Source organism: Fusarium fujikuroi, chromosome FFUJ_chr01 (genome assembly GCF_900079805.1).
Source record: "Fusarium fujikuroi IMI 58289 draft genome, chromosome FFUJ_chr01".
In the NCBI taxonomy this organism is placed as follows: Eukaryota; Fungi; Ascomycota; class Sordariomycetes; order Hypocreales; family Nectriaceae; genus Fusarium; species Fusarium fujikuroi.
Genome location: NC_036622.1, coordinates 1752107 through 1778655, shown reverse-complemented (window position 1 = coordinate 1778655; position 26549 = coordinate 1752107). Strand labels below are relative to the sequence as shown.

The 26549-nt window shown below is 49.9% G+C and overlaps 8 protein-coding genes; 4 read left to right on the top strand and 4 right to left on the bottom strand.

Moving 5' to 3' along the window:
• Positions 1–1810: 1810 nt before the first annotated feature.
• On the top strand, positions 1811–2919 carry FFUJ_01540 (related to Eukaryotic translation initiation factor 3 subunit J; the record flags this gene model as incomplete). XM_023577573.1 has 4 exons in its annotated part: positions 1811–1829; positions 1985–2085; positions 2159–2853; positions 2904–2919. 4 exons carry the CDS (start codon positions 1811–1813, stop codon positions 2917–2919), a joined length of 831 nt encoding a protein of 276 aa, XP_023425481.1.
• An 870-nt stretch (positions 2920–3789) lies between these two features.
• FFUJ_01541 (related to MDM31-Mitochondrial Distribution and Morphology) lies at positions 3790–6079 on the bottom strand (the record flags this gene model as incomplete). XM_023577562.1 has 2 exons in its annotated part: positions 3790–5195; positions 5245–6079. The coding sequence occupies 2 exons, from the start codon at positions 6077–6079 to the stop codon at positions 3790–3792; spliced, it is 2241 nt and encodes a 746-aa protein (XP_023424040.1).
• Positions 6080–6556: 477 nt separating this feature from the next.
• FFUJ_01542 (Pre-rRNA-processing protein PNO1) lies at positions 6557–7454 on the top strand (the record flags this gene model as incomplete). XM_023577550.1 has 3 exons in its annotated part: positions 6557–6629; positions 6700–6842; positions 6897–7454. The coding sequence occupies 3 exons, from the start codon at positions 6557–6559 to the stop codon at positions 7452–7454; spliced, it is 774 nt and encodes a 257-aa protein (XP_023424039.1).
• Positions 7455–9842: 2388 nt separating this feature from the next.
• Positions 9843–11335, top strand: FFUJ_01543 (probable enolase (2-phosphoglycerate dehydratase); the record flags this gene model as incomplete). XM_023577539.1 has 4 exons in its annotated part: positions 9843–9966; positions 10028–10281; positions 10341–10483; positions 10540–11335. 4 exons carry the CDS (start codon positions 9843–9845, stop codon positions 11333–11335), a joined length of 1317 nt encoding a protein of 438 aa, XP_023424038.1.
• Positions 11336–11902: 567 nt separating this feature from the next.
• On the top strand, positions 11903–15694 carry FFUJ_01544 (probable mitotic checkpoint serine/threonine protein kinase; the record flags this gene model as incomplete). XM_023577528.1 has 3 exons in its annotated part: positions 11903–12880; positions 12966–13449; positions 13500–15694. 3 exons carry the CDS (start codon positions 11903–11905, stop codon positions 15692–15694), a joined length of 3657 nt encoding a protein of 1218 aa, XP_023424037.1.
• Positions 15695–16142: 448 nt separating this feature from the next.
• Positions 16143–17618, bottom strand: FFUJ_01545 (probable AP endonuclease; the record flags this gene model as incomplete). XM_023577517.1 has 3 exons in its annotated part: positions 16143–16549; positions 16661–17212; positions 17267–17618. The coding sequence occupies 3 exons, from the start codon at positions 17616–17618 to the stop codon at positions 16143–16145; spliced, it is 1311 nt and encodes a 436-aa protein (XP_023424036.1).
• Positions 17619–18092: 474 nt separating this feature from the next.
• On the bottom strand, positions 18093–19869 carry FFUJ_01546 (related to diacylglycerol acyltransferase type 2a; the record flags this gene model as incomplete). XM_023577506.1 has 3 exons in its annotated part: positions 18093–19478; positions 19540–19646; positions 19827–19869. The coding sequence occupies 3 exons, from the start codon at positions 19867–19869 to the stop codon at positions 18093–18095; spliced, it is 1536 nt and encodes a 511-aa protein (XP_023424035.1).
• Positions 19870–21092: 1223 nt separating this feature from the next.
• Positions 21093–22931, bottom strand: FFUJ_01547 (related to zinc finger protein crol gamma; the record flags this gene model as incomplete). The annotated part of the gene is made up of 1 exon (XM_023577495.1): positions 21093–22931. The coding sequence occupies one exon, from the start codon at positions 22929–22931 to the stop codon at positions 21093–21095; it is 1839 nt and encodes a 612-aa protein (XP_023424034.1).
• Between the last annotated feature and the right edge of the window lie 3618 nt (positions 22932–26549).

Here is a 26549-nt window from a genome sequence, read left to right as displayed (position 1 = left end):
GACTGTCAGTGGAAACGCTAGAAAGGCCTTCCCGAAGACCTAAATCGGGAATATGACAAAGATCCGTCATAGGTTGGTTGCGGCTCAAAAGTTTCGCTGCCACGTGAGTGCGGTTCATCGGAAGGACTCGGATGTTGACTACTTACACAGCACTCGCAAACGGAGATCTTGAATCCTGGCTTATTAGGAATCACTCGCGATCTGGCATCAACCAAGAGGCTGAGGCACGTGCTATAAACGGTCCTATTATTTTGACTACTTTGGAAGCTTGCTCACTAATCTAGGAGCATTTTTTAAATGCCGGCCTGGTGCGGATACAGCAGCTGGTATCGGGATTTCTCGATACCAACACTACACAGTTGACATTATCGCTTGGCCATTCAAGCTTATGGGGGATTTTCCGGGATGCTGACCGTTATTCATTGGGTGAATCAAAGGCCTTATGGTCAGCTGCTTGTGTGAATCCTCGTATAACCGGAGATGCTAGAGACGTTGACTTACATGGATACACCATGGTCTAGTCCCAGCATGCAGGTGCTCTCGACAAATTCTCCCTTGGTAAGAATGATGAAGCTTGACACATCATGTGAAGGGTACAGTACCTGGTGTATCTCATGCTAAACTTGCGTACTAAACCATCTGCAACGAGCACATTGTATCTGTGAGGTAAATGCAAGATAATTGGTTGTTATTGCGAAGGTCAATGTGTATATCCAGTAGTGTCAAACCACGGAAAAGAATGTGTAGTCAGGGCCGAACTACAACATGTTTCTCATCATTATGTACTCGCTCAGCCTAGATAAGGAACTTGCACCTAAAACACATTGCAACCCATATTGCATAAATGTAAGGAAACTCACGAAGTAGATTACTCTAAAAAGAACTCCACACGATAGGTGTTCGTGGTACCGGGTAAGTCATGATAAAAAATCTACTACACCATAACACCGAGACATGTCACCTCCGCGATAGTATACAACTTCAGATGTCAAGGTAGTAACTCATATCTCAAAGTTCCGAACAATAGAAGACAAGAGTGGTATTAGAGTGTTGTGGGGAAAAAAACAGCATGGCTTCAGAGCTGGGACTTAGCCCCTCTCACGACCTTCAAGAAATCAGTGAAGTAAGTGCTGGCGTAAAATAATTTCAGGATTTACAGTATTAGAAGTACTAACTAATAACAATAGCGTAGAGAGACCTAATCGGAGATCATGCCGTGATTCGGAGGGATATGGTTATTATACTAAAGTCTAACCTGTTCCTGTTGAAATGAAGTTGGTCGCGGATGCATCATGATTAATGGAGGGTTTACTCCGTAGAGTGTAGAAAAATGCGCCAATTCTTCTTTTTTTTATCGGCCAAACTTTCACACTGGAAAAGTGCCCCTCCTTTAGATCGACAACCCCTCCATCCCACTTTGAATATGCTGGTTGGGAGTCAAGGCTTTCTGCCTGAAAAGCAAATACCAATACTGTAGTTTTTACAGATCTATGAAAAGTATATGCTAGACAGAAGCGTTTCTCGTAGTGTACATGTATAAATACCGGACGATGATATTGGATTAAATCCTGTGCAGACACTACCTACTAACCTTTAGTGTTTTCCGTTTACGCTCTCTTCCTTTGTTCCTTGTTTTCAAGATCCGTCCTCGACCCGTTTTGTACCGCAACATCAAAACACCCACACCCACACTCGCACAACTCACACAAAACTTGCCCTTCACACATCCTCGCACCCCAGAAATCCACCCTACTTCAACTCTATCAACCACCAAACGCGATACTATACTATACTGCCAGGAACAGACATCATGCCTCCTAAGAAGTGGGGTACGTATAAACACCTTCTAAACCACAGTCTGGAACCCATTCACAGACTACTGTGACGTCTCAAGCGAAATGGACTTTTGCGGGGTCGTTGGGTTTGATGCTTGCACGGCAAGCAGCGCCCTCAAAGAGCATAAACAGCTAACAAGCCCATTCAGACGACGAAGAGAGCGACAACAGCAGCTCCTCCGGCTCCCCCGTTGTCGGTACCGGTGCCGCTTCTCGACGCAAGTTCGACGACGAAGAAGACGATGGCGACGTAAGTCTTTGCCTTGAAGTCTGGTAGATGTCGTCGACCCTCGAATCGCTGACACCTTTCTCCCCATAAACAGGTTCTAGATTCATGGGACGCCGATGACGACTCCGAGGCCGAGCGTGAGAAGGAGCGCAAGGCTGCCGAGGCCAAGCAGAAGGCTGCTGCAGCCGCAGCCGCAGCCAAGAAACCTAAAGGTCAGCGAATTGCTGAGCACCAGGCCGAGCGTGCCCAGCAGAAAGCCGGTGCCGCCAATGTTGAGGAATATGAAGAGACAGAGGCTGAGAAGCGCGAGCGACTCCGACGCACCGAACAGGAAGCCGATCTCGCACACGCCGCCGACATGTTTGGAGATATTGGTATCAGCGCCGGCCGTGCCAAGTCCCGTCCTGCTACTGTCGTCGTCGATTCTAACGACCCAACCAAGACCATCGACATTTCTAAACTGCCTCTCTTCCAGCCCAAGACTAAGGCTCAGTTCGAGACTCTCCGCACTACTCTTACTCCTATCATCTCAGCCAACTCCAAGAATGCCCACTACAGCCTGTTTCTCCAGGATTTCACAAAGGCTCTTGCTAAGGATATGCCCAGCGAACAGATCAAGAAGCTGGCCAGTACGATGACTGCTCTGGGCAACGAGAAGATGCGGGAGGAGAAGGCTGCTGATAAAGGAGGCAAGAAGACAAAGGCTGCCAAAACGAAGACGTCGCTGGTTACTGGTCGCGCTAACGCCGCCGACACCACGACTTATGACGATGCCGATGATTTTGGAGAGTTAGTACCCCCTCGAAACAGGCGCTGAGACTGTACTGACTTTCTTCTAGTGATGACTTTATGTGAAGCGTTGTTAAACGATACAGCAAGGGTAGCTTTCATTCAGACGCTGAACCGCAGCTTCCCATTTCAACTCATACCTATCTGCCCCCTATCCGTCGAGCCGACTGCTCGCCGAGCTGGGCGACTCGAGACATGCCGTTGACGCAAAAAACACTTTGTGGTTTCAAGATACAGCCATGGAGGCCTCTTGGGTGCTCGGACATAAGGAGGGCAGCAGACAGAGGGTGGTGGATCGGAAAGGGTTGTGCCTTAGACTCAAAAGATGGTGAATACACGGAAGAAGTGGAGGGCGTCAAGGATCATACATGGGAACCATGCAGAACCAGCTTCGCAGAGCATATTTCGTGCTCTTAACATACTCTTCTACGGGCTTAGTACAAGGAATTGTTTTTGACGATCAGACGCCATGGGCATCTGAGGCATATGTTGATTTGTCTCATTGAACTCATTAGATTAAAAGTAGAGGGCGCTTTGCAATACACTGGAAGAAATGGAACACTATTGAATCTGGTCTGCACAGCTCATGGATCATGTTCATTCATATACCGGAGGCAACTTATGCTATTTCATGTGATGAACGCTGCCACTACGGCAAGGGTATCTCATCAGTTGCCGCCCATCATGTTGCTCCTGTAAGCGATTAAGCAGTAGAGTAAAATCACGGACGAAGTCCTCATCGTTCATATATAGAATTCCACCAACGCTCAGCCGTATCATAAACTTTCCAATCTTTAACGCCTTTGTCGCCTTTCCTGAACATGAGTCATTGCTCTTACACAACGCCGATAAAATATACAAAGTCGCACACGTATCGTCATTCGGCCCCCATGCTCCGGTTATACTCGAGCAGAGGAGGAGCCCGTGGTAGAAAACTCACACCACATTGCCTGCCATTCCCATAAAGAGGGCATGAACCGCAAGCGACAAGGTCCAGAACCCAACCTTTTTGAACCGCCGAACACGGCTCTGTTGGTTTTCGACGTCATTCGCAAATGCATCATAGGTCTCCGCTGACATATCGTTCATTAGACCACAGTCAAAGATCGACCAGCTACCATCGAAGTCGCTGGCTCGTTTCACGATACGGCAATTGATTGGTATATATGTCTTCTTCGCGTTGATGTAAGCAACGATAGGACGGACCAGTGCCTGATTGACGTAAGACATATCTTTGGTGAAGAGAGGGACTGCAGCTTTGACATCGTTCATGGAGATCCGGAGGTCCATGATGAGGTAGCGACGCTCATCCTCACTAGTATGTGGCTCGGTGGCTGGCTTTTCGCCGTGGATATCTCCAGCTGAGTCTGAAAGGTGTCCTGATGTAAGAAGAGCAGGGCCTTGCTCTTGGATGTTGCGCATGAAGCGGTGCCTATTTGTGTCGACGATTTCTTCAAGCTGGTCGTAGAAGTCGGCCATGACCTTGGTGATGCTCTCGTCGGTGTCAGCGGGAAACATAACATCAGCAACAATATCAACATTCCCTTCGTATATCCAGCCAAAAGGGCCCTCAACACCGCGGTTGAGATGGTCTATCTTCAAACCATCAATTCGGAGCCGACTGAACTTTTTCCACGCCTTTGGATCACCAAAACCGACCGAAGCTTCTGGGTCACCATTACCACTGGGTACCACGCCGTGGACTTGTCGGGGATGAATCGTAAACAGCGACCCATCGTAGGATCCTGACATGTGGTTGGCTGAAAGGAAATCATAAAATAGCCACTGCTTGCGAAGCTGGGGCAGCTCGCAAGAGAAGATGCTGATAGAGAATGGCCGGAACCCGCCCGGTTGATGAACGGTGAGTAATAGGTCCTCCATCTTGAACTTTTCGATCTCAAAATCTCCTGGTTGGTGCTTGTGACGATATGACAAAGGATCGACCTCCTCGGCTGGCCATGTCACTGAAGTTCGGTCAATGACACCGCGAACACCTTTGATTTCAACATCTTTCAACAATCCTTTGCCATTCCACCAGTTCAGGAATGACAACGTGACATTGACCGTTGAAAGAGTGACGTCAAATTGAGTGTAGTTTCCATCGTCCTCAGTTTCAGACGTTCCCACGAGATCTGCTTTGCGGCCGGCAGCAGCCTCGGCGGCAGCATCTGATGAGCCTTTGCTCACGGATGAGACGTTGCCTTGGCCAGGTCTTCGGGACACAAAAACGTTGCGGAAAGAGATAACATTATCACGCCACTTGGGAACAATAGCAGACTCGAAAACAACGGTGACGCCAGCAGACTGTGTCAAATAGTCACCTACCCATTGCGCGAGTGTTTCTGGTGTATGTTAGCATGTAGATCCTTCGTGCGAAACACACTACCATACCTTGGGCAACAACAGTGTTGATTGACAAAATGATCAGAGAGAAGAATGTGGTTGTTCCGACGATAATCCAAGCGAGGTGGCCGAAAAGAAACCATGAAACAAAAGCACCCCATTCGTCAATATTCCATGGTCTCATACTTCTAATCGACACCCATTTTAAACGAACCTTGAGTCGCTGCCAAAAGCCGTTGGCGGCCTCGAGCAGTTCCTCTTTGGTTGGCCGATGCGGCATTCTCGGCAGGTGTAGATAGGACATGTAAGAGACTGGCTCAGAATCCGACCCTGTAGGGTCTTGTTTCCCCAATCGGCTGGGAGCATCTTTGCTTGTTTCGTTCAATGTCGAAGCCTTGACCCTTTCCAGATCTTCTGTTGTTTTAGCTGGTGTGGTGGAAACACCCGTGATATCCTTGCCGCAGGAGCATTTTGATCCATTACCCTGACCACTGCCACCATCACTGTACAATCGTTGCTGTTGCCATGGCTTCGATGACCAATATGACCCGTGGGATATTTCACGAGTTGAGGCGTGCGTTGTAAGAGGGGTTATTCGCTTTCGCTCGGGAACATATTTTCGAGGTTGAAATGCATGGCGCAATGAAAAGGCTGGCGTGACAGGCAACGACGCATTGTCTGAGATTGAATCAAAAGTCTGACATTTTCGGTGGGAATGAATAAATCGAGTATTTGAGAGCACGATTGTCGCCGGTAAGAATGACCATTTCCGACTGATTTCTGCAAGAGGACGTATGGTAACCGAAGAGGCTGTTGCTGGAGAAGAATTGAAGCAGATACCAGAGCAACGCTCGATCAGAGAAGAGGGGATACCCTTGGCCATCATTCCAGCATCATGGTGCCTAACTGAAGAACAAGACGACACCGAGAACGGAAATAGGGCGAAGTCAGAGCCAAAACGGACTTTGTTGTTGTAGTTTCTAGGAAAAAAGCAAGATTACTCTTACGGGGGAGGAGTTGATCGGGGTTAATGAACGACAGATTCCGTCACTGCAAATGCTAGCCAAAGCTGCACTTCCATGGTTCTGGTTGGAAAAGTCACTCCATGACGCGCCTGGCTACTGAAGGCAGAAAACCAATCGATAAGCTACGATAAGCCACACAAATTTTTGATCAGATTGCTCGAAAGTCACCAACGCCCCCACCAAACCAACCTCTGATACCCTTAGACGTCTGTGAATTTGACTTGGACGAATTTTCTACGACCAAAGTTTTAGCATATATACGTGCCTCGAGAACAGCTCTGGAACCCCATAGCAAGAGATTATCGCAAAGCAAAGCCACTCATTCATTATTCACAATGCCTGCGCCGACCGCTTTGAAGAACGCAGAGGATGCCCCGCCCGCTGTGGACGTTCCGCTCCCAGTTGAAGGTATGAAAAGGAAAAAAAAATCTGAAATAAGAGAATCTTGGAAACATGATCTGATTTTTTTTTGGTTCAGAAAACGACGAGGAGTTTCTTTTAGATGCGCCTGACGCTCTTCCTACCGATGCGCATGTTCTTGTGCCTGTGGAGGAGAGCAATGAGAATGGAATGGCTATCGATGAGGAAGGACGGCCTCGATTTGCGCCCGCCAGAGATATTGTGAGACTCCCATACCGTCATGCAGAGTTTCAATGACCCTAATAACGTTGATAGGACCCAGTCACCCGTGTGGAAACTCGCAAGATTCCTATTCCTCCTCACCGAATGACACCTTTAAAACAGTCATGGACTTCTATCTACCCTCCTCTGGTCGAGCACCTCAAGCTACAATGTCGAATGAACATCAAGCGAAAGACAGTCGAGCTGCGATCATCGAAGCATACCACTGATACTGGGGCACTGCAAAAAGGAGAAGATTTCGTCAAGGCGTTCACTCTCGGGTTTGATGTGGACGATGCCATCGCGCTGCTTCGACTCGACGACCTCTACATCCAAACTTTCGAGATTAAGGATGTGCGAACAATGCACGGTGACAGCCAGGCCCGTGCTATTGGACGAATTGCTGGAAAGGATGGAAAGACCAAGTTTGCCATAGAGAACGCCAGTAGAACTCGAATCGTGCTTGCTGATTCAAAGATTCACATCCTGGGTGGATTCAAGAACATCCACCTTGCTCGGGAGTCAGTTGTGAGCCTGATTCTCGGCAAGCCGCCTGGTAAGGTGTACGGCAACCTCCGAACGGTTGCGGCACGAATGAAGGAGCGCTTCTAAGTGACGGAAGCTGACGATAGACTTGGGTTGCTACATACGGCGTTACGGGCGGACAGCATTATGATCTTGGATTATGTGAACAAGGATTACTCAGTTAAAAAATGGGAGGCTGTCATAGCATGTCGATAACGATGAAACATTTGAGATGAATGGATTTGTCACTTCGTGGATACCCACCGATACCCACGGGCCAACAACGCATGATGATTGTTGCGGGCTAATTGTAGAGACTGCTAATCGTGGTTGTAGTCAGATCATGTTTGATACATTGCGTTAATATCACGCTCTCCAGTATCAAACCACGCCTTCGGCCTTACTAGCATTCAGACGTCAACTTCCCACCCAGATGCGAGGGGGGTGGGTTGGCTCCGGTCTCTTGTTGGCTGTAGATTCTCATGAGATGCTGATAGGCACGGACTCAGGTCACTCCATCAGCATCCATGTTTATCAGAACATATCAACTTTCATCGACCGACTCTGGAGCCTTGACCGACAATTGAGCGAAGCACAACGCAATTCTGAGAGTGCCTTGTGGGAATAACATGCCCGATTGAAGCGGGAACATGGTCAAGCCTGCAAGCAAGGCATTGTAAGAGCCGCTATTCAACGACACTAATGAATGGCCATGCCGCTATGCACTATGTTCAACATGCAGCCTTCCGGGACTGGGGAGGATTTGTCTCATTTCTCGTTGCACCTGGTCAATTTGGCTTCCGACCAGGACGGGGATCGTCCAACCGGAAGACGCCCTCGAGCCGGCACGGCGAGTCTGGGGCAGCGATGCGGCGGACGACGGGCAAGATGAGCCCGCGGTACCGGGAATCAACGGGAGCGAAGCATGAGCCTGCATCGAGCTGTGTGTAATGGACTGTTGTACGTGGAGATGATGCTATGCACAGCAACATGAGAGAGTTAATGAAGGTGTGTGGAGGCGCATATGGTGGACTATGCTCGTCATCACACTAATTATGAATCCTCGGTCTGTTTTCCATCCTCTCGTCTCCTCTCGGTCTCGGTGCGGCGCTGTGTCGGCGGGCGTGAAATATAGCATGCTTAGGCGGCATAATTCCATATCGCTAGTAATCACCCAATGCCAACGCCGATCTAACACACAGGGAGTAGCAATGTTTGACGTCCTTCGAGGACCCATATAGCTCACTGGGGACCCTGGCGTGTTCTCTTGTCGGCCGTTTACAGTAATGTCAATGTCAATGGATCTCAAGGTGAGCGGCGAACCATTGAGGTAGCTTTTGGCAATGTGGGATGGTTGGATCTAGGTGATTGTAAAGCTTCGTAGAGTGGGACCTGAGCCCAGTCCAGGGGGAGAATAGACCTGGACTTTTGGACCCCTCCTCTGGTTGAATTGGCCGGACAGGGTGAGATTTGTGAGATCATTTCACCCCTCCAAGGTCAATCGGACCCCACCTCGCAGGTAATTTTTGGTGAGAGAGACGTGGAAGATCGTACAGACAGACAAGACGGGAGATGGCAGGCTACGTACATCTCATCATACCTTTCTCGTGTCGACCGTTGACTGGGCTGGGCTTCCCATTTTAGGAGTGAGCTTTGACTTTTGGCTTTTAATGGATCGACGAATTTCCTCTGGTTTCCAGAAACCATTCATAAACACCTTGTGCTCCCCTCCTGCGGCCATCTTTTCCCCCCCTCTCTCGTTCTTCTTATCTTCATTGCATCCAATACCTCTTCTCCTCTTGCCATCATTCTCTCTTGCCCCTAGACAGGTTCTGCTGGCTCCAATTGCATACATTTCATACATAAACACTTTACCTAAGGTGAGTCTCAATCAAGATAAATTAGCTAGTCACAGCTATTATCAATGCCCATACCCCTCCACTGCCCCTCAGCAATCGCAACAGCACACCAGCAAAGCAGAGCGACCTGAGCCTTAGGGAGCTCTTTGGGCTGGTCCCCCTCCCCCTCCAAACCCCTCCTCCACCTTCTGTCACCCCTCAACGATTGGAATAACCCCCACCAAAAAAATGCTATGAGTCGGTTTGATTTGGCGTGGTTTGGTATGGATGGCTGTGATGAGCAACAACAAACCACTCTCCGTTGCTGGGCTGGCTTGGGCTGGGCAACGTTGAGGCATATTTCACCCACTCATTTATTGAGTGACTTTTCCTGGCACTGGCTGGCACTGCTATTGTCCAATTGCCCGGCGCTCAGCTCTATCATGGCACTGCCCGTTGGAGCGCCAGCCGTTCCATCGGTCGAACCTTCCACTCCATCAGCTATATAATTTCTTTCACCTCTTCACCTCCCCGCTCCCCTCCTCTCCCTCTTCCTCTTCCTCTTCATCCTTTACATATTTACCTAAAGGCATACCAATTAACCCAACGACCCTTAGAAATCATATCACCTGTCAACATGGCTGTCAAGAAGGTCTTCGCCCGCTCCGTCTACGACTCCCGTGGAAACCCTACCGTCGAGGTTGACGTCGTCACCGAGACTGGCCTCCACCGTGCCATCGTTCCCTCCGGTGCCTCTACCGGTTCGTCCTGACCCCCTTCGGCTACTTTCCGTATGCACTCGCTAAGTTCATGATAATCCAGGTCAGCACGAGGCTTGCGAGCTCCGAGATGGCGACAAGTCCAAGTGGGGTGGCAAGGGTGTCACCAAGGCCGTCGAGAACGTGAACACCGTCATTGCTCCCGCTCTTATCGAGAAGAACCTCGATGTCAAGGACCAGTCCGCTGTCGATGCTTTCCTTAATGAGCTCGATGGTACTCCCAACAAGACCAAGCTTGGTGCCAACGCTATTCTCGGTGTATCTCTGGCCGTCGCCAAGGCTGGTGCTGCTGAGAAGGTGAGCTTAAAAAATATGAGTTTGATGCTATGAATTTCTCAATTAACCACTTACTGTAGGGCGTTCCTCTGTACGCTCACGTCTCCGACCTCGCCGGAACCAAGAAGCCTTACGTCCTCCCCGTTCCCTTCATGAATGTCCTCAACGGTGGCTCCCACGCCGGTGGCCGTCTCGCTTTCCAAGAGTTCATGATCGTTCCTACGTACGTATCTCGATACGCTCGTCTCAAGCTTCTTCTTTTTTCTAACGCGGTTATAGTGAGGCGCCCACTTTCACCGAGGCCATGCGCCAGGGTGCTGAAGTCTACCAGGCCCTCAAGGGCCTAGCCAAGAAGCGATATGGCCAATCCGCTGGCAACGTGGGTGACGAGGGTGGTGTTGCTCCCGATATCCAGACTGCCGAGGAGGCCCTTGAGCTTATCACCGATGCTATTGAGCAGGTTGGCTACACCGGCAAGATCAAGATCGCCATGGATGTCGCCTCTAGCGAGTTCTACAAGGTCGAGGAGAAGAAGTACGATCTTGACTTCAAGAACCCCGAGTCTGACCCCACCAAGTGGATTACATACGAGGAGCTCGCCAACCTGTACTCCGAGCTCTGCAAGAAGTATCCTATCGTCTCCATTGAAGACCCCTTCGCCGAGGACGACTGGGAGGCCTGGAGCTACTTCTCCAAGACCCAGGACATCCAGATTGTTGGCGATGACCTGACTGTCACCAACCCTCTGCGAATCAAGAAGGCCATCGAGCTCAAGTCTTGCAACGCCCTTCTTCTCAAGGTCAACCAGATTGGTACTCTGACCGAGTCCATCCAGGCTGCCAAGGACTCCTACGCTGATGGCTGGGGTGTCATGGTCTCTCACCGATCCGGCGAGACCGAGGATGTCACCATTGCTGACATTGCTGTTGGTCTCCGTGCCGGTGAGATCAAGACCGGTGCCCCTGCCCGATCTGAGCGTCTCGCCAAGCTCAACCAGATTCTCCGAATTGAGGAGGAGCTTGGTGACCAGGCTATTTACCCTGGTGCTAACTTCCGCAAGTCTGTTAACCTGTAAATGGGAATAGACTGATACGTGGAACAAAAGCCTTGTGATGATGATGATGCCTTTGGGTCCTCAGCCGGGAGCGCGTGAGACCATATACCAGAACGGCAAATTGAAAGTAATAGAGGCAAAAATAGTAAAAGCAAACTGATCAATTAATGAACCTTTGATTGAGGTTCAACCCACTCTTTTCCCCTCGTGGTCAACCCCTTGTGTGTGTCCCAGAATAGAAAATGATTCAATATTTCGTGACAAATTAGGCCTACTCATCTGGCGTAATCCATGAGCAAAGTCATGAATTAGCTACATAAGTTTGGAAAATTGCCTCTTCAACGGTTCACTGTTTCATCAGATTCTACAGACATTGTTAACTAATACGAGGGATCTTGGTGTTCCGATGTGGCTTGCGTGTGGCTGTTTCTACAGCAACAAGTCTATTGTTGCATTATTATCAACAATAATAATATGTGACCATCCCACTTAAATGTCTAGCCTTTTTAACAACAACCACATCCCTAACTGCCCCTGAGAGTGTTTTACATGAAGCAAACGCCTCGCTGGAGGAGATACTAACTCGCCATGTCAGCTTCAGGAGATCTGATTGACTTCGACTTGATCGAAGGACAGAAAGAAAATATTCAGTCTTTACCAGGTGGTCGTTCAGCTAAGAAGCTAGCTGAGCTCTACTCCCCATCACCACTTCATAAACTGTCTACGCCAACCCCTTCGGACACGCGCAATGTCAACGACTGCATTCGCGCCGAATTCGAACAGGAAGTTGAAAACATCGCCGAGTCAGACGATCCTCTTGACGTTTTTGAACGTTATGTTCGATGGACCCTAGACGCCTATCCCTCAGCGCAAGCAACACCACAATCACAACTGCATACCCTTCTCGAGCGTGCAACAAAAACCTTCATTGGTTCAGCGCAATACAAGAACGACCCTCGATATCTCAAACTCTGGGTTCACTACATCCACTTCTTCTCCGACACCCCGCGCGAGACGTACATGTTCTTGTCGCGACATGGGATAGGAGAGTCCCTCGCATTATTTTATGAAGAATATGCTGCTTGGCTTGAGGGAGCGAATAGATGGGCACAAGCCGAAGAAGTGTACAAGCTGGGTATTGACCGCGAGGCTCGACCTGTTCAGCGACTGATTCGCAAGTTCAAGGAGTTCGAGCAGCGTGTCGCCCAGCAGCCGGATGTCATGAACGAACCCTCATCCCCAGCATTACCTACCATGCGGCCGGCTCTTGCTGCTAAAGTTGACCCCTTTGCTGCTGCGCGAGCAGCAGATCCTCAGGCGGCAAGACCTTCGAGTGGTGGGGCCGGCAAACCCTCCAAGTCCAAGCTGGCAATCTTTTCTGATGCAGACGCCCAACCTTCTGCCATGTCATCAATGAGTGCGGGCTCAAAAGGGTGGGACAGCATCGGTTCATTGGCAGACCGAAGAAAAGAGAATGCGGTGGAAGCCAAACCCTGGGCGGGTGAGACACTGCCAGCTGGTGGCAAGAAGAGTACGGCTCCTAAGATGTCAGTGTTTAGGGATCCGGTAAGTTGATATTCTTCCTCCCGGCTTACCCACATGTTGATGATCATAGGACTAATATATGGTTATGATTTTTATGGTTCAATAGTCTCTTTCGCAAATACAGAATATCGTGGTTGTTCCATCGAAGCATCAAATTTCCGTCCATCCGCAAACTGGAAAGAAAGAGCGTGTTTTTGTTGACCTTGCTGCTATCTACCCAACTCCTGAAGAGATTGGCACGGAGCTTAGTTTCGAGGAGATTATGGCTGCTGGCCGAGGCTGGCTCGACCACTGTTGGGAAGATGAAATATTTGACGAGAACCTCGTTCCTGAGCCTGTCATCCCCCTCGAGATCGAGGAAATCAGCAAAGGAGCAGGGGAGAGGCTACTGATCCATCAAGACCCTGTGGGCAAGCTGGCCATTCACAAAGACACAGTTGGGAAGTTAATTATCCATCAGGATTCTTCCACCAAGTTGGTGGTTCACAAGGACACTGTGCAGTATGATGAGAATGGCAAGGCTGTCGAGCAACATCGAGGGCCACGTGGTAAGAAGAAGAAAATGATAGAGGTCAACGAGACCCAGATCAGTGAGTCACCATGTTCCCTGAATCTTTACAATCATCTGACCGTTTAATAGTTAAAGCAAAGCTTGACTCGCCATCCAGACCAAAGCTCAAAAAGAAAAACACCTCTGAGCCTACTATGACACTTCATACTAAGGCTGCCACTGATGATATTTATGATATTTTCAACGCACCCCTGAAGCCTGCTGGACAGGAAGAAGAGGATGAAGAGAGCGCAGATGATGACGATTATGAGAGTGATGATAATTATACTACGGATGCAGAAAGCACAGTCACCGCAAGGCATATAGAGCCCAGTGAGGCCGGCGACGATGAGAACGATGAGACGTCTGATGTTAAGAGTGTTAGTGAATGGTCTGACTTTTCAACTCGAAGACACATTCCTCACATTGATGGGGAGGATGCTGGTGACGAAGGCACTGAACGAAATGAGACACGAGGATCCGACTTGATCGATACAGGTACCCCAGGACCTGATCAGGAGTCATCTGAAGCTTTCGACAACACTGACCAACAAATGAGAACTGGAGAAGAGCAAAATGACGATGCCGAGGAGCTTGAAACTCCATTGTTTGAAGATTTCCCTCCTACAGCTCGTACAACATTCGTTCCTATCCCACCTGAAGACTACGAGCCCCCAACTCGGCCATTTAGGGATCCGGCCGAGGTGGCTAACAACCGACTGCCCTTTATGACTCCCATCACTGAGAGGACTGAAGTGTCTCTGGATGTAACTGTGGAGCGCCGTGGATACAAGACACCGTCTAAGAAGGATAATTCTCCGACTATTGATGAAGAGGACGAGGGGAGTTCAGATTCAGAACCTCTAAGCAGCCCTCTTCGAGAGATGGTCAACGATCCTATTCCACTCCCCAAGATGTCCGCACCTCTTGCTCCAAAATCCATTGGGCCTTTGGGCAAAGCAATCCCTCCTAAGCCTCTTGCTCCAAAGGGCCCCATTATCAAAGATGCTCAGTGTAACCCTGTGGATGAGTCAGTTCGTTCTGAGATCATCTCTAGGATGCTGCCCCCATTGAGTTCGTATTCTGGCTTCTATGACCATCGGCATGAGAAATACGAGCGAGGGGCTGAGATCCGCAAGTTTGCCAAGGCCCTGGCTAAGGCAAACAAGTCAGGCGATAATAAAGCGGGACCTGTTACTGCTCCTGTAGTAATTGAGCTCCCTGGCACTCCTTCTACCTACACAATCAAGAAAGAGCTTGGTGCTGGAGCATTCGCACCAGTTTATCTTGTTGAGAACTCGGCTCCAGAAGCTGACGAGAACGATGAGAACGCAATACCTACCATGGGCAAGGGTGCTTTCGCAGTAAGCCATCGCAGTGACATCGAGGCTTTAAAGATGGAGAACCCACCTACACCATGGGAGTTTCATATGATGCGTCTGGCTCACACTCGTTTGGGCCCTCAGCATCGTGCTTCTGCCTCCTTGTCGTATGCGCATGAGATGCACCTCTTCCAAGATGAAGCGTTTCTTTTCCTGCCTTACCATCCCCATGGCACCCTTTTAGATGTTGTCAACTTCTTCCGAGCTGAACCTTCTGCCGTCATGGATGAGCAGCTGGCAATGTTTTTTACTATCGAGCTTCTGCGAACCGTTGAGGCTCTTCACTCCAAGAGTATTCTGCACGGAGATCTCAAAGCCGACAATTGCCTGCTACGTTTGGACGCACTCTCTGATGACGAGTCCCTGACAGCTCAGTGGAAGGCTGATGGGAGCGGTGGGTGGTCTTCGCGTGGAGTTGTGCTTATTGATTTTGGTCGCGGTATTGACATGCGCGCCTTTGTCCCCGAAGTTGAATTCATTGCCGACTGGAAAACCAGTGCTCAAGACTGCGCTGAGATGCGAGAGGGCCGCCCATGGACGTGGCAGATTGATTACCACGGCCTCGCTGGCACCATACACACACTCCTCTTTGGCAAGTACATCGAGACTATACGGTGTGACCAAGGTGGGCTCGGCAAGTCTGGTCGACGTTACAAGATCCGTGAGAGCCTCAAACGATACTGGCAGACTGAACTCTGGTCTGACTGTTTCGAGCTTCTGCTGAACCCTGGAGCTGCTGCAACCGCTGGGGGCGAGGATGGTGGCAAGATGCCTGTGCTTAAGTCGATGAGGAGTGTCAGGGGAAGGATGGAAACCTGGTTAGGGGCCAACTGTGAGAGAGGTGTTGGACTCAAGAGTGTCATGGGCAGGCTTGAAGCTACCTTTGGCAAGAATCGCAAGTAGGGGTGACTAACGGGTAGTGTTGTCGTTCTTGGAGGCCTGGCGTTGGATATCGGTAGAGAGGGTGTTGGTTGGTTGGCTGAGCATTTTCTTCATGTGTTGGTCCTTGCTCTTTGCAAGGTAAATAGTAAGGAGCCGTTATACCCCTTTGGAGAGTATCATAGATCTGGATGAGCCTTGCGATGGAAATACTGATCGGTTTAAATCTACGTTCATGAGAACCTACTCGTCAGTCGTCATTTGATGAGTCTCTTCGTAAGCAGTGAGTGACTGCTATAGTGAACCGGGAAACCTAATCATATCAGGCCAGATAACGGGCGATAACCGCCATAGCCCTGTAAAGTACAAAAGAGACGAGAGGTATGATATTACATTGCACCCAACTGTCCGCTCCTAATCCTTTCCATCAGCTAAACTTGCTACACATGCTACAGTGACCAATTGAAGACATCTACTCGCTCTCGTCGTCAGAATCATCCTTCTTCTTCCGTTTCCCACCCTTCTTAGTCCCCTTCTTGGCATCCTTGGCCATTTTACGATCAACCTGATCCTGTATCTTGTTCCTTTCCGACTCTCCCTGGGCCTGCAACTCTATTTCAAGGTCCTTGAACTCCTTAGTCTCCGCATCCATGCCAACAAGTCGCTCCAAGAGCTTGATCTCGTTAGCCCAGACCTTCTTGTCCTCGACGGATTTCCCGTCAGCACCCGGCCGATCAATGGGCGTCTCTAGTACCATAGGCATGCCCGCGAAAGGGGCATGGTTCATGATGCTGTGAAAGGCGCGGAGGCCGAGAAAGCCCGTGCCGATGTTGGCGTGGAGATCTCTATTGGAATTGAAGGGGGCTTTGCTGTCGTTCACTAAGATATGTCAGCCGCTGCAAAAAGGAAGGAAATAGATCGTAAACTTGCAGTGGAAGGCCTTGAGATATTTGTGGCCAACTATGTCGTTAAAAGAGTTGACAGTCTTACTGAATGCCTCTGGTGTTCTTAGGTCATAGCCAGCTGCAAAGGCATGGCAGGTGTCAATGCAAACACCAACTCTAGATTTATCCTCAACCAGGGCAATGATGTCCCTCAAATCCTCCCAGGTTGATCCAATGACATTTCCACTGCCTGCCATGTTTTCCAGTACTGTAATCACCGTCTTGGTGGCCCTGTGTGACTTGTTAAGCTGCGCGGCAATACGTGCAATGGCTGCTGGCCTAGCATCTCCCCCGGTTGATCCAGGATGAAAGTTGTACAAGCGAATCCCCAGCTGCTCGCAACGTTCTAGATCATCTAGAAAGGATTTATATGCTTGGTCCGCCTTCTCCTCATCGGCCTGCGCTAGATTGACGAGATATGAGCCATGGGGAAGGGCATGTTCGCCTGCGCTATAACTGTGTTCTTTGCACATTGAGATGAATTGATTCTTGGCTTCATGGTCAAGAGGCGGGTTCGTCCATTTTCTTTGTGACTTGAGGAAAAGTGCAAAAGCGTTTGCGCCAATGTGGACAGCATTTGTGACGGAATTCTGTACTCCTAGAGGGAAACGTTTAGCCTGATACAACCAAGGAAATAGAGTATAAGACTAACCTCCTGCGGCACTGACGTGAGCGCCAATGTTCATGGTAGGTTTCAGTGATGATACGTCCGTTCTATCTGCCAATGGTTTCGCATCATCGTCCTTTGCCTTTGTTTTGCGCTTCTTGGTCGTCTTTGCCGTTGGAGCTCGGGAGGCTATCTCAGGTTCGGGCGAGGCTTTCCGCTTCGTTGCTGTCTTTACAGATGCAGACTTTGCAGTTACGGTCTTTGTAACTGCACCCTTAGTCTTCTGAATGACCTTAGTAGCAGCCGCTACAGCCTTAGTCACCTGGGGCATCTCGTCGTCGTCGGGGTCTTCGTTGTAGCTAACTGCCTGCTTTTTGCGCAGAGACGTACGAGCCATCGCCAATGAAAATAAATCTCAGACAGAAGAGCTGGCTTTTTTCAATTGTGCTGGAAAGGTTTTGGGGACTTTGATAGGTAGCTAGGGTAGTTGATGGATGAATTCGAGTGGAGGTCAATTGTTACTGTGACGCGACCCACGCGCTCCGTCCTTCACTTCGAAGCGCGCAGTCACGTGCCTAGGTAGTAGACATGCAGAACTGGGTCAATCGACCATCCCGTGGAACCTAAGGAACAATAATACGCGGTACGTACATGCAATCAGTGCATAGGTAGGAGTAGATTTGCTGGATACAATAACTACAAGCTTCGAAACTAAGAACAAAAAAAAAGATATGCGGAACACCCTTAACACAATCAAAATAGGAAATCCCACACAATTCTGCCTAGACCTTGAGAACAGCTCCGATCGTTGTTAATCTGACAACTAATATGTAGTAGCATCGCAGGCATTTTACAACACATAAGAGAAAATTTAGGCAAAGATTTCCATCTCGGCCTTGCGATCGGCAGCAAACTGATCCTTGTATGCATCCCACAACTTCTCAATTTCCTGAACATAACGTTCATGCAGCTCATCAATGTCCTGTTGGCCTGGTTGAGGTCCATGAGACTTGTCAACGCGGATCGGCCGTCCGATAACAATGTTGACGGGCCGACGGTAAGGCATGAGACCAACATCATAGTTCAGCACACCGCGGCCGTGGAGAGCTGGCACGGTAAACTTGAAAACCTTGAGAAATATCATCTGGATTCGGTGCACAAGGGGGTGTGTCTTAGGGCTCAGCTGGTCGTAAAGATCGTTTTCTCCAAATCCAATGACAGGAACTAGATCGGCTCCGGTACGAAGTGCCATCTTGACAAACCCTTTTCGGCTCTTGAGGATCAACCGAAGGCTTCCTGGTTGGGCCTCGAGCGATTCACGGGCACCGCCGACAACAATGGTAACAGCGCGGCCTCGGCCATCATTGCTAGGACCGCCCTTTGAGAGAAGATTCCATATCGATTCCTTGGAGACTGACTGGAGACCGTGAAGCATGATATAATCGCGGTAGAAGGGGAGACGGAAGTTGGAGTCGAGAGTGAGGAGCGTGTTGGTGATTCCAGGGAACAGTTCGCGAAACCCAAGAGCATTAGTGCCAAAGGCGGCGAAGGCGCCATGGGAAATGATGCCGTGTGGATGGTACCCGAGGATGTATTTCCTATCGGTCGGTAGTTCATGCGTCTTGTGCAGCTTCATGGGGAAGTATCCAGTGAAGAGCTTCCAGAGCTTGAGGCTTCGTACCCATTCTGAGCGGTATGTCAGGTTACCATTGGTTCCTGCAGTTGAAAGAGCAAGATGGATCAGATAGATTATAATGATAGGCCAAGCGAGCGGATTGGCGCAGATCAACCAAAAGGCTGAGACAAATGTGGCAATAGACATGCAATGAAACAAGACTGCTGCAGTCTGTAGCCGTCGCCTCATGGGCACTCGCAATGGCGCGAAACGAATGCCTCCCGCGCGCCAGCTCCCCGTCTTGATATTTTTAGGATGAGCGGTAATGGGGAGCTCGGGATAGGACCATTGGCCATGTCTGCTGTTGTTATCCACGTCTCTGTCGGCGACAACATCGGCGTAACTCTTTTCAGCATTGCTTGGATCTTCTTCTTTGCCGCCTCTCTGGTCCGCCTCTGCTGCTGCTGCTGCTGCTGCATAGCTCTTTCCAGTACCATTGGGAGTTCCGCTCGGGGCTCCTCCATTCAGCTCGTCATCAGGCGCACCGTTTGTAGAAAGTATCAGATCGTCAAAGTCGGCGTTGCTGGTAGAGATACTCGACTCGAAATCACGATCAGGCAGCTGTGGGCGCTCCGGATCTCTCTTTTAACCGTGATTAATACAGACTCTTTGATGGTTTGAAGACAGAGGGTTTAATACATACAGCCTCAACAGCCTCTCCATTCTGCAAATGGGACGGCTCGACCTGGTGCTCGTTTTCCGGATTAGGAATTGTTGTCACTTTCTCGATTGCATTGTAAGGACGGGCCCCTTTGAAGTGTGTTAGTAAGTCTCTAGGAAAATCGTAAATCGACGGGGTAGAACCCATCAAAACAATGCATCAGCAATCAAGCTATTACATCACCATTTGCCTGCTTTACCACGTAACGCACGTATGCAGGGCCCAAAGCAGGCACAAATCAACGGCACATGAATGAATGGAAGCCCTACCGTTAATGAGGGGTACATCACTGTCAACCACAGTGTTCGACATGATACACAGGGCAGCTCGAATATTGCTGCTTCGTGATGAAGCAAGATCCTTGGGCGGATGGATAAATGGGGAGGCTTGGTGATGTTGGGGACTGCACGAGAAACTGCTGGTAACAAGCACAGTCACATCAGAAATTGATATGAGAAGAAGGATATGTATTGGCAACGCCGAAAGAGAGAAAGAGAGCGGGAATTTTCAATCGGCGACTATGACACGGGCATTAGCCGCCATGATATCGCCTTACGGAGAGGGTGGAACCTGAACCGCTTTCGTGTTTGTGTCAACGAAGGTACCTCATGCAAAAAGCTAAGTGTCAGTGATGACGTCGCACCAACCAGAGGTTATGTTTGGCACGTGAAATCAGAAGCTTCGATCTTGATCTGGCCAGGGGGAGCGAAGTTTGTCCATGTCTCCACTTGCCGCTCCTTAACACAAGTTAGACTGTCCCTCCGTACTAAGGTAACTCAATGGAAGGTTTGATAGATAAGGTACCGACGTTGGTATTTTACTATTATTAGTTAGCATGATTCAACGTGTGCCTTACTTGAGCCTTTCTCTTGAATTATAACTATGTAGTGTTTTGTGAGAATAGTTGTAAAGTATTAATGGCTTTGATCCATATTCCTACATGTGGAGTAAATATCTGGTGTCAACTGTGCTGTGTCTCAAAGTCCCCAATTAATTATTCCCCAGTCAGCGCCCTGCTCCCCGTCAGGAACCATCAAATTCCATATGAGCCTCGGCTAGCCACCAACAAGCAACATATCCTCAACACACAGCAAACGATAACAGAACTTAATCACTTGCCAGGTTCACTCTTGTAACAGCTCGTGGCCCTCGACGATTAGACTCTCTATATACAAAGCTTCCACTATGCGCAATACAACTCTTTGACACCTGTACTAGCGGATGGATCCTTGCTGCCACGAGGCACACTATCTGATCTGGACAAAACAACAATATGTTACATGAAATAATGATGGGATAATCATGACTAGACCGTGCCCCGTTCTTTTAGCGTGGAGGTCCCTACCTTCCACAGAAACAGAAAAGGAAAAACTAGAAATAAAAAAAAGCATGTCCCAATGTCCCATAAACGCCTCCCTGAGCACCGTGCCAAAAACTTCTCAAGGTGAAAAAAAAACGAAGGTCGTCTCAGTGTGCTTTGGTATATAGTAACGCAGTAAGGAAGCACCTATGGATGGGTGCAACGCAGCGCTGTGTTATACTTTGGCGACAGCCGCCGCGGCGGCATCGCGTGTTTCCATCTGTTGTTTCAAGTCTGCAACGACATGGTCCAGAGTCGAAACCTTGTCTGTAAGCGCCTTGACTTTCTCCTCTAGCGCCTGAACATACGCCCACACACTCGGATCACTCTGAGCAAACATGTTTCCACTGTCGTTGATAGACTGCGCGCCACTGCCGCTCCGGGTGTGGGAGAAGCCGGTTGACCCCGGCGCCGCGAACTCAGGATGCGACAACCCGGGAAGCTTAGGTCGGGGCTGCGAGTTATGTGGTGACTGTAAATCCGATGCTCGACGTCCGAACTGCGCCTGCTGCAGTTGCTGGGTCAAGCTAGGAGACCGTTGGCGCGCCAAGTTATTGGAGTCATGTCCTTGCACCCCAGGGCTCAATGGTTTTGGAGACTCTGTAATACCAGTCTGAGAATACATGTTCGCATTGGCGGCCGCAACGGACGCGATTCCCGCGGTAGAATTGTGCCCCGCAATGTTGTTGGCGACAGGCTGAGAAGAGTTGGAATTTGCCTGGTTTTGGTTAACATTGGGGGGATAAAGTCCCCCAGTCCCAGGTCGAGCACCAGGTGGTGGATATGTCCGAGCATGGGTGTTGTAGCCATCCACTTGTGCTCCTGTAACGTGCTGGGCGGTGATGCTTGGTAAACTTTGACGTCTCAATTCATCTTCCTCGGGGTTATCGTACGCAAGTCCAGACATGGCCGATTCATCAGCTTCGCCGAGACTGGTCTCAATATCGTTGTCATCAACGAAACTACCCATGCTGGATCGTCGCCCTGCACAGCCACCAGCGCCCTTAGAGTGACGAGCAAGCGCATCGCCACGAGCGAATTTTCGGTCACACTTGGGACAAACGTGGGGCTTCTCACCAGTGTGCAGTTTACCGTGACGCTTGAGGTCGTGCAGACGGCGGAAACGCATCTGGCATTCCGTGCATACGTATGGTTTCTCTTGGCTATGCGTCAACAAATGGCTCTTGAGGTTGTGGTGGCGTGTAAATTCAGTATTGCAGTAAGGACATTTATGCTTCTTTGACCCAGATGATGTGGGAGATGTCTGGCCTGGGGTGGGCATCGGGAAGCTCATCCCTCGAGTTGGGGTTTCTGTCAGGTTACCCGTAGCCTGAAGAGAGCCAGGGTACGATAGGGATCCAGGCTGATGCCTCTCTTCCTGCCCGACTACCTGCTGTAACGACTGGTGATGCTGCTGCTGATCGATTTTAGGGGCGTCCACTTCCATTGGAGTCGGGCTTTCGGTGACGGGGACCCCAACGAGGCTGTTGGTGCTCTGTGGACTTGGTGCGCCATGCTCTTCGACCTGACTTGTCGCGGTTTGCGCCAGCGACACGGGGTTTGTAGGCTTTGGAGATGGGTCCATGGCAGCTGTTGGTGCTAGCTGAGGCGCGTCAGCAGGACGGCTCATAGCCTGAACCGCTCCAGACATGAGGGAAGTTAGAACTCGGTGGCTAGGATTGTCGCTCGTGGGTGCTGGGGCCCGTGTCCCGTCGTCGTGATCGTCAACTTCGCGTCGCCGGCGCTCGTCCTCGAGGGCAGCTGCCGCGGTCAAAGGCGTCGGAGAAATACTCGACGCGAGTGCCAAACGGGCAGACTTGGTCGGTGATCCAAGTCCCAAAAGTCCCTGCGACTGCGCGACGAGGGAGCGCGGCGATGAAGGTGACGGTGAACGAGGCCGTTTGAGCAATCTGATAGCAGCGTCTTCTGAAGGGATGATAGTAGGAGGGGTCGCCTCTGCGCGCGTTGCGGGCGGGGGGTCGATCGCGGTAAAGGCGGAAGCGTCCGATGCCATAGAGGCAGATGGAAAGCAGAGAATTGGGGTTTTCAAATGCAAATCTGATCCAGCATGCGATCAATTTCGAGGTTTCGATGTCGCAACAGCCTTGGGCCAAAGGCACATATCGGGGCGAGATGGATTAATGTGTGGCTGGAGACGTGGCGAGAGCTGATATTTTCCCCCGGGTCAGGGCAGAGAGGCGAGTGAAGGAAGAAGCAAGCACTGGGTGGGCGGGTTTACGCTGTGGGCAGTGGGTGGCTTAGGCGAGGAATGCAACAAACAGAATTGAGGCTCGAGAACCGGCAATACAGTGGCGTGCAGAACGGACGATTTAAGGCAAGTATTCTGGGGAAATGACAATGAGCCAATGTATCCGTGAGAATGGTTGACAGTAATGACGATGTAGCACTGAAGGAGAGTTGTGCAAGGAGACGTAGAGAAAGAAAGTGAACAAGGCGGCCGATGAGAGAGATGCGAGGCGAAGATGGGCGATGAGCGATAGTGAGGGCCTCTGAAAGTGGGCAAGTGGGTAAGAACCTTCTCTGATTGGATAACAAAGCATGGCGGGTTGAATGAGTGGGGTACGTAAGAGGGAAAGAGTGTGTGGGCGTGTGTCAGTGGATTGTTGACAGCTGCCGGGCTGGTTCCTTCCAAAAAGGCCTGTCCTGTCTCTCAGGTGGGATCGTGCCAGAAACCTGGTAGGTACGTTGGGTTCGATGTACCCTGTCACCTTCCTTACCTTAAGTTATCCCGTCACGAATGTTTCTTTATTGTTTTGGGAAAGCACTATGTACCATGCAGCTCTTACCTAGCCTGTAGCATTAGCCGCATGGGAAGGCTTGCATTAGGTACCTGAAACACAATTATTTCACGCGACAATCATTCACAGAGATGATGTATAACGAGACATATTGGTGACGGTGTCTCGCCCAGTGAAGCCAACAAAACAACGCCAGCGACGCGAAAAACTAGTGGGAAGTTGGGAACATAGGGAAAAGGGAAACGCGCGCCTGGTTGGGGAACGCCCCGGAGCGGAAGATGACCACAGCCCAAAGTGAAAGCCCGAAGAGCGCCAAAGCGGACAGAAGTGGGTGATGCGAATACGTTTCTGGTATGAAGCGGCCGGCTAGAAACGTGCTGGGGAAAGGTCTAACTGAAAGTGACTGATTTTCGTTTCAAGGTACTTCGACGTCAGGTACCGCTATTCCCTGCTGAGGAAACATCCATCATTTGGCCAGCCAGCCAAGACATTCACCACCGTCCAACTGGAGTGGATGATTTGCCTGCATCTTGCAATCGCGATCCCAATGGAGTCATCATCGACAGTGATGTACTGTTTTATTGGCAAGCCGCCTCTTCAACACTCTTCTCGCCTCTTTTGACCCTACACCTCAAGCACAGCCCTTGCTTTGCGGAACTGGATGTCAAGATCTCAGCCTCTGACGGGGCCGCCCGAGGCGCACATATATACCTTCTTACCGCAGTCAATAGCATGTGCCTGCAAGACGAAGGACAGACGGGAAGACGCTCTCCTTCCACGCTGAGCGGGAGATGACGACAGCTACTTCTGGCGTCGTTCTTCTTTATGACACTTCGGATACTGAAGGACTTACTTGTACTTGGGTCGAGAGTATCGGATATCTAGCCTCAGGACGACCCACTGATTACCTTCGGGTTCTCCAAATCGACAAGGCAAACAGGTTCCACAAGCTACCGTAATAAGCGGCATGTCACTGCTCTATCGTGGGATGAGAGGCGGATCGAGTTGACTCGAAGGCGAGAAAATGAACAAGGAACAAGAAACGTGGGAACAGTGAATGAAGACTTACTACCGCCCGCTCTGTCCGGGCCTATTATAACATTCGATCATTGCAATGAGAAACAAGATGAGGGCAAATAGTTCACAATGACCAAACCTTCTGGTTTGTAGTACTCTTAGGTTTTCTCATCTTTTTGAGCAGACATCAAATGAACCTACCGTCTCAATCTATCGTAACGCCCCAGCTGAAGGCTTGTCTTCAACCTCTGTTCTGTTTCCCTGAGCCAAGGTACCCAGGTAGCATTGGTTCAGGGGACTGGGGGCAACGAAGCTGAACCAATCCTTGCTCAACTCAACTTCCCTCAGGTGAACCAAATGGTGGCGGTGCGATCAAGCGCCTCGTAAATGGACCTCATATCCATGAACCATGTTCAAAATACAACTGTGGCACCCCTACTCCGTATGATGCTCGGCGTTGGTGTGCGTGTGGGAAAGCCTAGAAAGTCCAAAAAAATCCTGCCACTCGATGGTACATCTATAGTGGTGTGGCTGATCCTAGCAATGCGAACATCCAGCCTTCTACTCCGCCACGCCTGTCGTCACTAACTCTCTGTGTTCCCCCGAGACTTCCAAAGCTCGTTGGAGAGGCTGATGGATACTCAAAACCTGGAAAACTTATTGAGGGTTTTGTCAATTTATGGTGTCCGACTCGGTACCTTGTAGCAATATGCCACAATGCACGCCACCCTTGTGCAGGTTAAACTTGTCAGCCAAAGCCCTGCAATTAGGCATTATATAGCAAGCATATCATGATGCTTGTAAATTATGCCCATCGCAATGACAGCCTCCTTATTAGTAGCTTCCCTAACTCATATCAGATCACGTTTTCAGTTTATATCAAGCATCAAGTCAGTGGTCAAGTTCCATTCGCTTTAGCACGATATTAACGTGGCTCGCAGGCTCGCAGGCAGCAGGCTTGGGAGGCTGGAGAGTCGCTGATCTCACGAGTATTCCCCATTTCTCGTCTCTAGCGGCTTGATTCACCGTCAACGTCACAGTGATCACATTAAACCGCCCACTTGCTGTTGTGGCTGTGAGACAATCAGGTTCGCTTCACCGGAAACAACTGAACTTGTTCAGCGCTTGCAAGACTATTTTCTCTTCAATGATATCCGATTTGTTCTGAACCAATATTGAGTGATATTCATGGTTTCATCTTAAGGACGTTTACCTCCGTAAGTGCTCGTTAAAAGAGCAAATAGTGGTGTACCGTCAAGTTAGTCCCGCCATGGAGCTTTCAAGTTCGTCATCCGGCTTTCCTATACAGTCCCAGCACTTTGGCCTTGGTACACACAGGTTCATACCAGCGCAAAGTGATGTCCCAATTCCATCTGGGCCTCGGTGACTTTCCTGAACCCTTCGACACACTCCCACGCCAAGACGTTTCCCCAAAAAGTGCCTTGTTAAACCCGGTGTAAACGCCTCAACCCGTTCGATTTGGTGAGAATCCTATGTCATTGAACTGATTGGACACTGCCTATTCCTTTTCAGCTGGTAAGTGGTCGGACAACAAGCCTGTCATGTACGTTCTGCTGGTGTAATTACTGCAGGCGTCCCTTCTAGAAGCTGCGTGTGGTCTTTGCTACTTCGACAAGAAAGCGACGGGGTGACTTACGGTTGTTGTTTCTGGCTACTCTGTTCGGGCCCGTTTCATACAATTCTTGGTGTTTGTGTATGGCCGCCTCGACCCATATCCAGCGTGCATGAACAGTAGCCTTAAAGTGAGGTTTCCCCAGCTGTGTAATGCTTTTCCTGGTTCAGGGTTTACTCTTTGATATGGACTAATAGTTGCTACTTGTCTGTAATCTCTACAT